The following is a 15101-nucleotide window of genomic DNA, read 5'->3' on the forward strand; positions in this document are numbered from 1 at the left end:
CCCCCCAGCCGAGCGGAGGCGGCGGCGTGATGGCGGCCGGTGGTGGCGTCATGTCGGTGGCGCTGCTCTGGCTTGTCGTGTCGCTGCTGCCCGATGGCGCCTGCTGCTCGGAGGCAGTTGGGGCGGTGGAGTCGCCGGGCGGCGCGGGCCCTGGGGAGCGGTTTAAGATTGAGGGCCGGGCCGTGGTGCCGGGAGTGAAGCCCCAGGACTGGATCGCGGGGGCTCGGGTGCTTGTGGACGGGGAGGAGCACGTCGGCTTCCTCAAGTGAGCGCGGGGCGGGGGCCGGCAGGGGCTTGGCGCCAGCGGGGAAGCGCGCGGTTACCTCCGCTTGCCCCGCCGGGCCGGGCTACCTCTTGTGGCCTAGCTCGGCCAGGTCGCGGGCGGGCCGTGGTCGCCTCTGGGTGTTGCCGGGCGGCGCTGCCGCCGCTCCGGGGACCGCGCTCCCCTCGCGACTCCGCTGAGGTGGCCGGTCCCGTTGGGCCGCGGCGCCCCCCCAGCGGCCCCGGTGCTCCCGCCCGCGGGCGTTAACGGCGCTGCAGGGCCGGGGGTCCGCGGACGGCACTCGGAGCGCTCCCGCCGCCGCGTTTCTGGCACGTTTAACGTCCCTTTCCCTAGTGCCGGTCAGAAGATGGCGGCCAGCCGTGGCAGAACCGAGTTGCTCGCTGCAAGTTGCCGTCGTTGTCCCATTTAGCTAAGCACAGCTGTGGCGATCAACGTCCCACTTCCGTTTTTAGTTTTTCTGATACACTTGTTCCTTACCTCGTCAGGCATTCAAAACGGCCGGTCCTGTAGTGGGAATCCGTAATGCTGTGGGTATTACTTTTGTTCTCGGTCTCCTACAGATATAGCCAGATTCATGACTGAGGCTGTTGGCTTTTTAGGTATCAAAATATTAGAAAGAACTGAGTTTTCATTTTAAAACCTTTGCATTTAGTTCTGCAGTAAAGTGCTTTCTCTTAACTTTTGTAGGCCCAAATTCTGTCACTTTTTCATTTTAAGACCCTCTCATCAGTAAAAAGGTTATTCCATCTGGAGAAGGATGGGGAGGGGAGAGATAAATAGGACTAGATCAAAATAGTGTTTCCTCTGTCATTATTGCAGATGCGCTTTGGGCCCTGTCCAGTGAGGAACCAGCACAGAACAGGGGCAGAAAGTTACATTTGTAGTTAGCGACTACAAAAACAAATTGGCTTCTGGTTTTTGTACCAGCGGAAGAAGGCCTTTCAAGCAATAGGGTTTTGTTCCTTCAAGCAAGATGATGCAAATGCATTTGGAAGCCATAAAAGCATCACACTAGCTCATTCAGTCTCAGGTGATAGTGGTTATATTCAGATCAGCTAAGCGTCTAGAGATATTAAAACATTGAAAAAGTCCATTGAAAAAGCACCTGATAAGTCAGTACAAGCAAGCTGATGGAGCCTTACATCTTACTTAGGAACTGATATAATAAATACCATGGAGCTGATGAGTTTCCAAATACTTGTTTAGAACTAGAGTTATATGAAATATGAGGAAACAGTCTCAGCTAAAAGCATACCTTGTTTATGACAGTGTAACCTATTTACAGAACTATATTGATTATGTACATCAAGCTATAGATATACAAAATTATATTAATACAACTTAAAGCCAAGAAATGAGTTAAGTATATTCATAGATGTTCCACTACTATAAGCATGGTACATTTTAGCAAAAATACTTTCTTTAATGGCTTTTCCCACTTGTAATCAGCAAAGTACTGTATGGCAGTAAATTTTTAATGAAAATTGTGTTTGAAGAAAGAATATTTTACTAATTCATTAAATAATACTCATTTTTCAGGCTCAGTAGAAAGATTCTTCAGCTGCAATGACAGGATTCAATAGATCATAATTGATATATCGGAAGTATACTTGTCACCATCTTCTGTTGCTATCTCTTGGACAAGTTTTCCTTATTTATTAAATGAATGCAGTGTCAGTTATCAAAACTAACTGCTCGACACAGCAAGGTTGCTTCTAAAGTAGTTTGAGCTATTCTCTAGAACAAATATTTTTATAAATCAGATTAGTTTCCCCATTGTAACCAAAATTAAACTTTTTTATAGTCTGAAAAAATGGCAATATTGGATACTCATATATGATTTGAGAATTGGCTTTTTCACATAAATAGCTTTGAAAAAAATTCAATTATAATTTTTCTAATGTCATATACATTAATATGATCAGTGTTTCATTTATGTTAGAAATAAAAATTAAAAGCAAATTTCTAGGGAAAAAATCCTTAAAGCAGTTGCAAAAAAAGATACTGTGAGCATTTTTGGGGGGTTCAAATTATCCCTCAAAATGTTAGAGAAACCCACATATATAGTACTGTTTAAATGATTCTTAGTTGTAGGAAGTTCCTTGACTGGTGCACATCTGTGAGGGAGAGAACTTTCATGAAGGTCATGAGGACAAAATTTACTTTTAAGAGGGTTCTTTTGTTTATTTTCCCTAAATGAGCATGTTTTACTGCTTTTTTTCCGCATGAAGAGCTTTTTTTGGTCTTATTTACTCTAAGTCTTATTTGTAGAAGAGTCTTTCATATTAATTTTAGAAGTCTTTCATATAAATTTTCTTCCTGAAGCTTCTGGAAGAATGTAGGAGGAGGCCTACAAGCTTCTATACTTTAATTTGATTGCAGCTGGTGCTGAATCTTTCAAGTATGCTTTCACTATTATTTTCACTGAATATTGAAGTTTTGTATTTTAAAATAAAGCAGTATGTTTAAAAAGCCCTTCTGTGTTTATGTTCAGAGCTCTTAGTTTTCTTATTGTTGTAATAGCATTGTAGAGCTTTCCAGCATGAACTAGTCCTAAAGGGAAGCAATTAAAAGCAAAAATCTTTATTTTGCAATAAGGGCACGAACCACAATTTTTGTACTTTGCAAGTCATCTTTAATATCGAGCCCCATTATGTAGGATCTCAAATTTTTTTTTTTAGTTCCAGCAGAAGTACTGAAGCGAAGTAAACGTCATTGTACCTATTTCAGAAAGAAAAGGGAAGGTGTGAGTCAACTCTGCCATCATTTGAATATATGAAATCTAACTATTTCAAATCTCACTTAGACTGCTGAATTATTTCTTCTGCAAGACAATAGCTTGAATGCATGAAGAAATCTTGAATGTAACTGGTAATTTCTGCTATTATTGTGGCACACAGTGATGATCTTAAGGGGCTTGATATTATGAGTGCTGAGTGAATTAAATTTTCCTTTGGTCATTGTTGTTATATTAAGATTTATAATGCAAAATAATACTATTATAATTTTTTTTAAAAAAAAAAACCTCTTGTGCATTGGAGCATATTAAAATGCAGTGAAACTTAATTTTTTGCAGGACAGATGGAAGTTTTGTGGTTCATGATATACCTTCTGGATCTTACGTAGTGGAAGTTATATCCCCTGCTCATAAATTTGAACCAGTTCGAGTTGACATAACTTCAAAAGGCAAAATGAGGTGAGCCTTCCCTGATTTTTTCTTCTTCATTGATCTATTAAGTGTGCCCGATTAATGTGGTATAATAGGTAACTTACAGTTACTGTAGATAAGATACTTCCATTTCAGACCATATGTTGCAGCTTCTTTTCATATTACTTCTAGGAACAAATTTCTTAAAATCCAAAGTCTGTTTGTTTTTTTTTTCCACTCTCGCATTTATGACCTAAAAATAGGAGGAAATGGATGAATTAAACAGGGTTATACAGTTTGTTTACTTTCATTAACTTCTCAAGCACTACCCTGAAATAAAATCTAGACCTGGATCAGTTGAACTGCTTTCTCTTTTGACATACCTTTTTTATTTTCTTTTTTCCTTGCATTTTTGATAAATGTTCAGTCATTACTTCGCATAATGAAGGGCCAAGCTTGTTCCTAAATTCTAAAATACTTCCATTATACCTCCATAAAATCCTCTTACTAGCAGATGCCAGTAGTTGCCAGCCTGCAGTACTTCTGCAGCATCATTAGCCTAGTTTTTGTATGCTATGGCCAGGTATGTTATCCCGGCAATGATATAACTATGTGTAACTGCACACTGTTCAGTAAGCAATACAGAGAAATGACGATCCTATTTAGCAAGGTGATATTAGTTTAAATAAACCTGTTTGTACCTACTTTTCTTTTTAGATGCACACATATATCTTAACTTCATCTTTGTTGTCTACAGTTTCTTAGGAAACATAGTTACATTGAAGATTTACATTTTACATTTAAAAATGACGGTGGTATTGTTTTGGGGGTCTTAAAAATTGAAGCCTTAAACTGAAAACAGCATAAACAGTCTGTCTATAATAATAGCACTTTTTTTTGCTTGATTTTTTTTTCCAGACTTTATGAACTTAAGTTTATAATTTGTTAGGCAGTATCTCATTGGCAACTCTGATGTGCTTTTTGTAATAAAGAAGGAAGGAACTCAGTGATGAAATAGCCAAGATACTGTGTATGACCTCTTATTTAAAATTGCTTATTTAAAATGCAAAGTGATGCACTTAGGGAAAAGCCAATATCTACTTCACCCATAAATGTTACCTCTGAGTAAGCTGTATGCAGTTCAAAGTAAGCTATGTGGTTCAAAACTGTACCTAATCTTTAAATTGTATAGCTTTTCTTGCTTATTACCAGGGTGAGAAAAAACCTTTTGCAGAAGCTGCGTGCAAACAAATGGTTCTAACATTTCTGATCTGCTGTTCTATTTCCCATATTAAATTTTACGGTCTGCATAATAGCCTGGAAAAAAGGTAGAGTGAATGTTATTGGATCACATAAAGTGTGTTGGTGAGAGAGATTCGCTTCTGGAAAAGTGAAGCCTAACAGACATTTAACTGCCTAGTGGCTTATTTGTAGTTTATTATTAAAACTTTGTTTGGAATAATATTGAATAATCTTTATTTTTTGTTAGCGGGAAGATTGTAAATGATTTTTTTAATTACCTGCATTTTGTTCATTAGAGCAAGGTATGTAAATTACATCAAAACTTCTGAAGTTGTCAGGCTGCCGTACCCACTTCAGATGAAATCTTCTGGACCTCCTTCATACTTTATAAAGAGAGAATCTTGGGGGTGGACAGATTTCCTCATGAACCCTATGGTAAGTATAAGCACCACACAAAGGTGAAAAGTATGCTAAGGATACAAACATAGTAGTTCTTCAGAATACTGAGAATAAAATAGTTGAGAAAAGACATGCACTGTTTGCAAATAACTGCTTGCATAATATCCTTGAGACAAGACAAATCTTTAGGTGATTTAAGGCTTATTTCGTTGCTGAAAAATTCTTATTGATGATTGCAGCAAATCAGCATAGTGATAATGCAACCCAGGTTTAAAATGTCATCTTCTCAACAAAAAGACTTTTCTGTCTTGTAAAAATGAGCAGGCATTGTAGCAGCTTCAAGCATAATCATATTTACAAATAACATGTATGGGCGTTCATAGTAGAATGCTACTGATTAATTTGATCAATTACTGATTGATCAAACTGCCCATTGTTTGCACAATTAAAATAATTTGTCAGATGAAAATGTTTTTGGTTTAAATTTTTAATTAGATTATAAATGACCATATGTGTTAATGTGCAGAAAAAAAAATCATAAATGCAGTCTAGGCATCATTTAATTTTTTCCTACAGCTAATAGAATGCCTTAGCTTTCTAAGTCTAAATTTTTGTTTGTCTTTAAATAAGCCATCCTTGGAAAAAAATGCTCATTTTAATGTTTCCCCAGTTTTAAAATAGCAGTGCTAAGGTTCGTACCGTTCTGAATGTTTAACTCGCATGGATAAAGACATAGGCACTTGTTTTGTGAGGGTACTTGGTTTCTATGCTACAATTTTTTTGATAAAACTGAGCCTTAGAATAGTATGTGAAAGGGATGAGAAAGAAACTTTTTCATTTCTTAGCAGTGCTCTAGGTCAGTGACAGGAGTTGTGTGGGGAAATAGACTTGCAGAATTGGTATGATTCCTGAGTAGTATCATGTTCTTATAGTAGTATTAAAAATCTTGAAAAAAATATTTTCAATGGTACCTGAATTGGTTTGAGGACTGTTCAAACACCAAAATTAAGGTCATCCCTAATCTAGTGCACTTTCTACTTTGCAGCATCCTTCCATAGCCTGAATTAACAATGATAAGTCTGTAGGGAAGATCCAAATTTTTGTTGATCCAAATGGGATTATTTTAGGTATCTTCAGTATTCTATACAGCTCACTAATTTCAGTAAAATGGGATAGTTGGAAAACACTGGCCTAGTTACTGTCACATAACTTTGATGGTTTTACTACCACCAGATGCTACCATGTTTAATGGGTTGTTGGGTTTTTTTTGCTTTTGGGGATATTTTTTACTCCTATCTAATACCACCATGGTGATGGCTAAGGAAATTACTCTTGTCTAAATCACTTAGATCTGGAAGTATTTTCATTCTTATTCAAAAAGTGGCAAATAGTGTTGGGAAATTAATATCCTTTTCAGAGTATCAGGAATCTGCTTCACTTTTCTAAATTTTATGTATCTTTAAGTATGAAAACCCAATCCTTTAGCATCCAGTGTGATTTCTGAACTTTCAAGCTAAGAATCCTTAGTTATGTTGTCAAGTCTGTAATGATTGGTAATGTTTACCGTGTAGTTAACTACCACTGTGATATTTTTGATATATATATATTTTTTTAAGTAACCTGGAACAGCATAACTGTTCTAAGGAAATGAAGTTCACTTGTAATTTCAGCAGTATAAGTACAAATGGTGTTTACAGTTTCCTGGGATTTCTCTTTGACTATTTTTTTCTGGAGTAAAGCTGATAGAAATTAGGGAGTAATATTGTTCTGAGGCGACTGTTTCTTTCTTTTGCCCTGTTTATAAATAAAAGTTTTTCTCTGACCTCTTCTTGTACCTTTGATGACATGATGCTTGTTCTAGTAGTGTGGAGATCAATACATTGCAAGCTTGTAATCATAAGGGTTAAAGGAATTAACAAGTATTTACTTTAATGGGCCAACTTTCACATCCTTTATTTATAACTTAATTATTCCTTATCTGTTTTCTTTCCTAACAATTGGATTACTGAACCAGATTGCAGTAGTTCTAGAATCTGGCTATTTAGCTAAAAACTTAATGTCAGTATATCTAAAAATATTTTCAGCGATAACTAAGCTGAAGAAATATTTCCTGTTCTTTTCTTTATAGGTGATGATGATGGTTCTTCCATTACTGATATTTGTGCTATTGCCTAAAGTCGTCAACACCAGTGATCCTGACATGAGACGGGTAAGTAGGTTCAGCTGATGCCAACACGGTGAACGAGGATAATGTACTGAAAAGGTAGAGAAAAGTGATACAAGCCAAAACTGGACTTTTGGGGAAGTCCTAATGGTATTATTTATTCAGTTAGTACAGTGTTGCTGTTCTAGTAATGGATTCTAATGTTTCAGACCTGTGATTTTGTGCTTATGGCATAACACAGAATTAAATCATTTGGCTTTGTTTACTTTGTTTAAAGCTAACACTTTATTTTTAAAAATTACTTAATACATGCATCGAGTGTGTTACAAAGAATAGGATGTGCGGTCCATTAACCAAAAAAGCATAGTTTAAAAGTTTGTTAACTCCAGATGTTGCAGTAGTGTATATGATATGAAGTCTTAATGTAGTCATTAAACGATCTGATTTATTGTCCTTCCACCATGCAAAATGCCGAATAGCAGAAGGCTAGGACAAAGTGGAGATTCAAGGTGTTTGCTAAATCTTCTTCTCTTATTTTTAGAACTATTTCTTGTCTGTCTTGGGTGGCTTCTTTTTGGGGGTTTGATTCATTTAAATTCCTTTTTCTCTGAATGACCACTGTCTTCAGTAGTGCTTTATAGGTGTCTGAGCTTTTTTTTTATTTTATTATCAAGTAATACCTATAAAAAGCTTATCAGAGCTATGTAATGCCTCTTTTGGCTTCAATTCCTATGAAAACAGAATATGAAAATACACTAGGTAACTGTGAAATGTTCTTTAAACTAAGGTGAACTTTGGAAGTTGGATGTTAAAAAACAATTATTTCTTAGTATATTGACCCATCTGCCCCTGCATAAAGACAGGCTGCTCTCATGGTTTTGTTCTGATTAGCTAATTAATATGACTTGTTAAGGAGAAATTTTAAATGAAAGAATCTTGCCTGAATTTAAGTTATCTTTAAGGTAGTTTTAAAAGGTCAATTATAATGACATTCATGTCATCATGTCCATGTCATGTCGTGATGGCTATGTATTAAATTCTTAAGTATATATCCAAATTCAGTTTGCTTTTGAAGGGTCTGGAGCTTGTATTATATTTTTCAAGTTAGCTTTTTCTTTTCTTTAGGTAATCAGCACAGTACTTGTTTATATAGGAAGTTCATGATTTAGTAACTGTGCCTGTTGTAGAAATACTAAGTATAATGTAACAGTAACAAAAGGCTACCTTTCCAGCCTTTGTTTAAATTGTATCTTGAACATAGTTTAAGCTGTATCAGTATAAGACCATTGTGAATGGTAATTAGAAAAGCAAGATAACAGTACAACTTTAAATTGGGCATTAATATAAGTATTATCACGTTCTGGATGTGCTGTTGCTAATCTCTTCAAACAACTTCAAAAGTTTCTCTTAGACGTGGAGTAAATAGCACTAAATTGGTGAGTCAAACTTTGCAAACATAAAAGTATGCAAAATCCATGAGAATGCAGATCCGTGAATCTAAACAAAAGCTTAAATTTTAAAATGCAAGAAAGTAATACTGAAAATGACAAGTATTTTAATGGTGTTCCTTTTCTTTTATTAAATGATGATTTTTTTCTATTAGTTTGTTTGCCCTGTAAGGCTGCTTAAGACGTGGTTACTCTTCCATACACCAGTGCTTTTAGTTTCTGTTTTTTACGTTTCTGTGTGTAGTTGGGCATTTGGCTGTGGTTGCATAAAAAATATGTATAGCAATACATACTTTGGAAGACTACTAACAGTAAAACAGTATTTGGGAAATTTTCACATCTTCCTGATACGATCTTTCAACTGAAGCCTCAGAAACAGCCTGCATTGTCGTGAGCTCTTTTTGAGGTTATCTAATTTTTGTGTGCAGGAAATGGAGCAGTCAATGAACATGCTGAATTCCAACCATGAGCTGCCGGATGTCTCTGAATTCATGACAAGACTTTTCTCTTCAAAATCTTCCAGCAAGTCTGGTAGTGGCAGCAGCAAAGCAGGGAAAAGTGGTGCTGGAAAAAGGAGGTAGTTATGTCTTCCTCCTAGACCTGAGTTTGCACAACTGTTTGTTATGTGGTATCATGTTTATTTGTCTTGAAAGATCAAAAAGCCACTACTGTAAACTTTAATCAGGCATGAAAATGGAATGCCACAACTCTTGTGTGTAGCTTTTTTAGTCTATTTAAGCAGTTTTGTACTTGACAGTAAGCAAAAGAGGACATGGCTTCAATACTGTATCTGTGTAAAGTCACTGATATACTGAATTAACTATATTGATCTGTAGAAAATGATATAAATTATATGATGTGCTAAACAGTAATGAATGTCTTAATGGTGAGACAATATATAAAGAAGTTCTTTCAAAGATAATGGGAATGGAGTTTGCTTTTAAAGATGGCTTTAATATTTTTTATATCTTCTCCCTGAGTTCTGAAATGAACAAATTCTTTCAAAATTGAGTCATGGGTTTACTGAGAAAGGAATTTGCTGTAGCAGCTTGTCATGTGTGTTATATATGGGATCATTTTATTTTATATTTTTTGCTGCCTATACACTTTAGTTCAAGAACTTTCCACTCCATTTTACTGCCCAATATTATTCTGATGTAGTTTCTGCCAAAAATTTTTAGGGCTAAAAAGGAAACCATCCTCCAGAATGTCTTTTAAGCTCTGTCAAGTTTAATATGAATCCAAGGTATCTGTATGACATGATGAATGTTTATCTTAAATCTTTCCATTCTAAATCACATGTATCATTTCTTCAGCACTTTTGGTTCATACTGGCTTTTTTGTGCTGTGATCTTATCGGTGATCTTATCAGTGGTGTGATTTAAGGCCAAATACAGGACACACAATTATAAAAAATTTAAAAAAACGAAGTGCATAGCAAGGTAAATCCCACTCAGCTTTTAAAATTATGTTACAAAGAATATGGTAAACTCTACATATGCTAAGTCACTGGCAATACTTTGTTCTTGTTTTGACCATGCCTGTGTGTATCTTTCAAGCTACTCAGTAGTAAATTCAGAGGGAGTTAAAATACTGATTTTTTTTTTTTCCACTAGAAGAACATTTGTAAATTAAAATGACAGCTGTACCTGCCAACCTCCATTAGCAACTGTCTGTAAATCATTTTTAGCATAAGGAATTATCTCATTCCAAAACAGACATTTGTCATGGTGTTCATGCTGTCCTTTTCCATTTTTGATTGCTAACTTCTTAAGTAACAGTATCCAAGCAATATGGGTAATGTTTCTCTGATTCCAAAAACGGTATATAACATTGATCTAAAACATACCTCAAGCAAAATCAACTCTGATGCACATGTTTGTTCTGAGGTTTTTGAACACTTACATATTCTAAGACAATTTATAGTCTTTCTAGTTACAGCCTTGGAACATACTGTGAAACATAAAAGCCTGCAAAAGAATTGTTCATATAATGAAGTTAACTTTTAAGATATTGGATGAGCATTAGACCAACATTGTATTTTGGGCAAGCAGAGGTTTCAGTCTTTTCAAAGTAAACTTTAGGTTGTTGCGGTTTTTTTGTTAGGTGGGTTTTTTGTTTTGCTTTGTATTTTAAATAAAAGATATCTGATAGAGACAAGAGGATATTCAAATATTCTTGCTAGAAGTATATACTGAAATGAGTGTTTAACCAAAGTTGTGTTGCCTATGTAAAAAGCTGGGATTTGATACTGCAAACCACCTCTTTTAACAGAACCTTACTGAAGAATTCATAGGAGAAACAGGGAGCAGTTCTTTGAAGACAGAGCAAATAGCTTTCTTATTGTGCTGTGTCCTAGGAAGTACAAGCCATGAGTTACTTTTCTTTAACAGTAAGTGGTATGACAATTAAGTTGTATTAGCTTCTTATTTTAATCACACTTTGTTCAATCATTAATCATATTGATAAATTTTTCCATGTTGTGAAGTTCAGAACAGCAATATGCCTGCCTTCTTTCATTGTGTCTGTTCGAGGTCTTGATCATCTTTAAGGGAGAATGGAGAATCCAGACGATGGAAAAGTGAAATTTTCTTGTTTAAAGTTAGAGTAAAAAAAATCAGCAGAAATTGTAGGGACCCTATAAAACTTTGGAAGGAGCGTATGGAATATTCAACACTTTCTTTTTTTTTCTGTGACTGATATACCAGCATTCAATCAATTTCTTTGCATGACAGAATCAGATGCAGTGTACCACTCCCCCTCTCTCCAAAAGAAAACTCCACGCACCTCCAAAAATCTGTTATCTGAACAACTCAAAATCCTGTTACCTAGCTAAAACTTACCTATTTCCTTAATCTTATATGCTCTTCCTCTCCTTTTGAGGCTCCTCTGTGATAAAGTGGTATGTAGAAGCCATACTCGTCTGCTGCTGAAACTAGTGCGAGTTACATTGGTACCAGCTTTTTCTAATTCAGAGCTGGAATCTGTGTGTCAAGTAAGAGAACAGGTTCTAGCCAGAGTGCCTTGGTCATTTACAGTTCAGGCTACTGTAGCATGTTGCCATGGGCTATCATAAAAGCCACTTGGCAAAGTTTATTTGATAGCTGTTGTGCATCTGCCTGTAAAGCTTTCCTATTGTAATTGTTAGTAGTATAACACAAGGTTTTCTTTTTTTGGAAAGTAAACATATTTGCTATATTTTGGGTTTAATTTCTTGTCCTTATTTACTGATTTTTAGTAGTCTTTCTGCTGTGTCAGGGGTGACTTCTCACTCTGGTATCCCAGAAACCATAGCTGCCTCTAATCAGGCTACTTGGGATGACATATGACAGAAGATAAGTTGAAGCAGCTGATCCCTCAGAATGGAAGTTAAAGGTGTACAGAAACTGCTTGAACCGTAGTTCATTCTTACATTGTGATTTCACCCATAGGCAAGCTGATTTCCTTATTGCCAAAAGGAGGAAGACTTGCTCCCCCAACTTGGACTGCATAATCCTGCTGCCTCCTGCAAGCCAGCTCTGGCACTTGTCACACCTTGCCTTGCGTTGACTTAACAAGAGAAAATTTTCCATCTTTTTGCTGGAGTTTTGTTATGTTTTAGTGAGTTAAATGAGCTCACAGAAGGATCAAACAAGTGCCAGAGCCAGCAGAAGGTAAGCACCAGAGGCATGCAGTCAGAAGCAGGCACCCTCCTGTGTTTATGGCGGTGAGTCGGTCATTAAATCAGCTCACTGCCTCTTGAGGAATTGTAGCCTAAGAGCTCATTCAGCCATGTTCTGAAAGAGTGGGCAACTCTGAGTTTCTGACAGGCTGTGTAGAAGAGAAAGGAGACTTGCATCATGCTGAAGACTGTTTCAGGTGTCACTTATATAAATAAGATAGCCTGGGCACTCGCTATCAGAAGTGTTTTGAACAGTTTGAAATAATTTTTGTCAATGACTTCATCCACAATGTTTCTGTTCTTCAAACGTAGGGAAGAAATTTAATACTATTGTATAGATATTTAAACATTGAAAATATTTGTTGGCTCTCTTTGTTTTTTATGAAATGGGGATGATAATAGTTCTGCAAATGGGTGTGTATATCTGCTGAAATTGACTCCTCTCCTTTCAAGGAGAAAGGCCAGTTTGTGGTTAAAATTTGTATTTATGAAGAGGACTTAAAACTCCAGAATCAAGTGTTTTGGGTCATGATGCAACTGCCAAGCTTTGAGTAAATTGTTTAAGATTTCTGTTTCAATTTCATGTGGATGAAGTATGAGTAGCTTGTCTTAAGTATTGTAAAGATGAATTTAGTAATGAATATCAGGTACTCAAATAGTACAGCTATGGGCTTACTGAAGAAAATCCATTAAGTAATTTTGTTAAAGAGCATCTTTATTAAGCATTTATATGTGGATCTTTATACATATTTTTTAAATCAACCCTTTGAGTAACCACAGGTCAAGATTTCCAAAGCACCTAGGCAATTTAAATGCATATTCTTTGCCAGTTCAGTGGGAAGTGTACCAAATTGCTAAGATCCATTTAAATGTCTCCACCTGGGTGTTAATGGCTCTATAATTGCATAAAGATTGCATGTGGTCAGCAGCTGATAAAAACTGTGGTTGTCTCGGATGATGTCCAGTGGTTCCTATATTGATTGGAAGGCAAACAAGAAGGTAAAGGATTTTCTTAATGGTATACCCTGGTGTAATGGAGAGCTCTTGGAAATAATTTTTAGAACTATAAAAATGCAATGCTTAAATTTAAGCAAACTATTTTTAATGAGGAAGCAGCCTCCAGCAAAACTGTAGGGAGAAAAACTAGTGAAAATACAGGAGATAAAATGCTGTCCATCTTTAGGGACTTCTGCTTTTTCACACTGTTTTAATGTGTGATTACTGTCCTTTGTATTTGGAAATCTGTCAGTGTAAATTACAATCCTGTCTGAAAACTGTTAACCAAGTAATACTGGCAATTATTCTGTGAAAATTAGCAGAGGGCTGTTGGGTTGTTTTGATGGGTTTGATTTTTTTATTATTTTTATTTTACAGAGCATTTTATAGTTGGTTTCTCTTTCTTTTGTATAATGGATTGTTTTAGTTGTTTGGTTGCTTTCTTACAGTAATGGAGGAGAGAAAAATATTTCAAAAATGAGTAAGTGTGGTTGTAAAACCATGTAAATATGCTGGGTACAGTCAGGGCTACTTGCAATACTGAAATTATTTTTCTTTTTTTTAATTGACTAGATTTGAAGTTGATGTTCCTTTTTTTTTTGTTTACAAATCCTATGTAATTAATGAATCATGAAATATGCACCCATCCACTCCTAAGAGCATGTATACATAATTTATAAAATACTTCTACGATGGTAAAATCTTACTTTTTCAGAAAGTTAATTAATAATTTCAGTTTAAATATATTTGCTAAAGTAACTATACTTTCACTTAGAGCATCAAACCAAATCAGGTTCTGATCTGACAAAATTTAATGTCATAATTTCAGAGCTTGTGATTCTACAGCAAGTGTATTTTAAGGAAGTCCACAAGTCAGAAAAGTTTGGGAGGTTTATTCTGATTCAGTCTAATCTGTAATAAGGGAGGAGATTTAAATTGCACACAAACTGAAAGAGAAAAAGGATTGTTTTACAGTTTGATAGAAGGACTGGAGTTCACTATTTTTACAGGATAACAGCAATAGCAGTATTTTAAGGTACTAGAAGGATTTCACTTTTGAATATTTAAGACATCATGTTTGACCTTAATCTTGCTGCTGTTGATAGTTTGTAGATAGCAAATTTGTATTCCCATGGTATTTTGTTTCATTTGAAACTTTGTTCTCTTAGGAAAATGACCAGTGTGAAATACAAATAATAATAAATCCTCAGTGGTAATACCTGTTTTTCATCCTAATGTGTCCGGGTGGCCTACCAAGGACATTTATTATGACTATTCTATTGGTTAAAGAACCGAAGGAGAATACAGATTTAGAAGTGGTTATACCTACAGTTGACAGCTAAGGAATATGTAAAGAACTTTGAACTTCAATCAGTGGAAAAGGAGATTTACTGTAGAAAGTATGTTGGAAGATGGAAAAAGTACATATGCACATTTTGGAAAGACATAAGAAACTCTTGTGCATAAAGAGGCAATAGGACATTAAGAAGATCACGCTTGATATTTTTAAATGTGGTCTGTATCTCCATAGGCTAGTTACTTTACAGGTAACTCTGACACTCTGTTCTGTGTGGAACAAACCCTCTGCATGCACTAGTCTCCAAAACAGATCGAGTATAGAGACTGCTTCCCAGGAATGGTTTCCGGCCCATGCTAACTTCCCAGCCATATATAGGAACTTCTGGGGATGGAGGGAGAGGAGTGCTGTTTGACATATTCAAAAGTATGTCAGAGATTATTTCACAAACCTAATACTATGA

At 36.0% G+C, this 15101-nt stretch overlaps 2 protein-coding genes across 4 annotated transcripts in view; both read left to right on the top strand.

Moving 5' to 3' along the window:
- Positions 1 to 11179, top strand: EMC7 (ER membrane protein complex subunit 7). The gene is made up of 5 exons (XM_067296640.1): positions 1 to 265; positions 3360 to 3479; positions 4970 to 5108; positions 7201 to 7281; positions 9113 to 11179. Exons 1-5 carry the CDS (start codon positions 30 to 32, stop codon positions 9263 to 9265), a joined length of 729 nt encoding a protein of 242 aa, XP_067152741.1. The 5' UTR covers positions 1 to 29; the 3' UTR covers positions 9266 to 11179.
- Positions 10991 to 15101, top strand: part of LOC136992085 (fibrinogen-like protein 1-like protein) — a 21559-nt gene continuing 17448 nt past the window's right edge. For 2 of the 3 annotated variants that reach the window (XM_067296638.1, XM_067296636.1), the window contains exon 1: positions 11282 to 12337. The gene's annotated coding sequence lies outside the window, so the exon portion shown is untranslated. Of the gene's footprint in view, positions 11077 to 11281; positions 12338 to 15101 lie in introns of those variants that run through there. The other variant, XM_067296635.1, reaches the window with a different exon arrangement.

Source organism: Apteryx mantelli, chromosome 4, assembly GCF_036417845.1.
Source record: "Apteryx mantelli isolate bAptMan1 chromosome 4, bAptMan1.hap1, whole genome shotgun sequence".
NCBI lineage: Eukaryota > Metazoa > Chordata > Aves > Apterygiformes > Apterygidae > Apteryx > Apteryx mantelli.

Excerpts from the sequence above, each read along its gene's own strand:
- EMC7 (XM_067296640.1), top strand. The coding sequence starts at position 30 with ATGGCGGCCGGTGGTGGCGTCATGTCGGTGGCGCTGCTCTGGCTTGTC. Across the intron at positions 5,109-7,200 it reads ATTTCCTCATGAACCCTATG|GTGATGATGATGGTTCTTCC; the intron begins GTAAGTATAAGC and ends TTTTCTTTATAG. Across the intron at positions 7,282-9,112 it reads GTGATCCTGACATGAGACGG|GAAATGGAGCAGTCAATGAA; the intron begins GTAAGTAGGTTC and ends TTTTGTGTGCAG.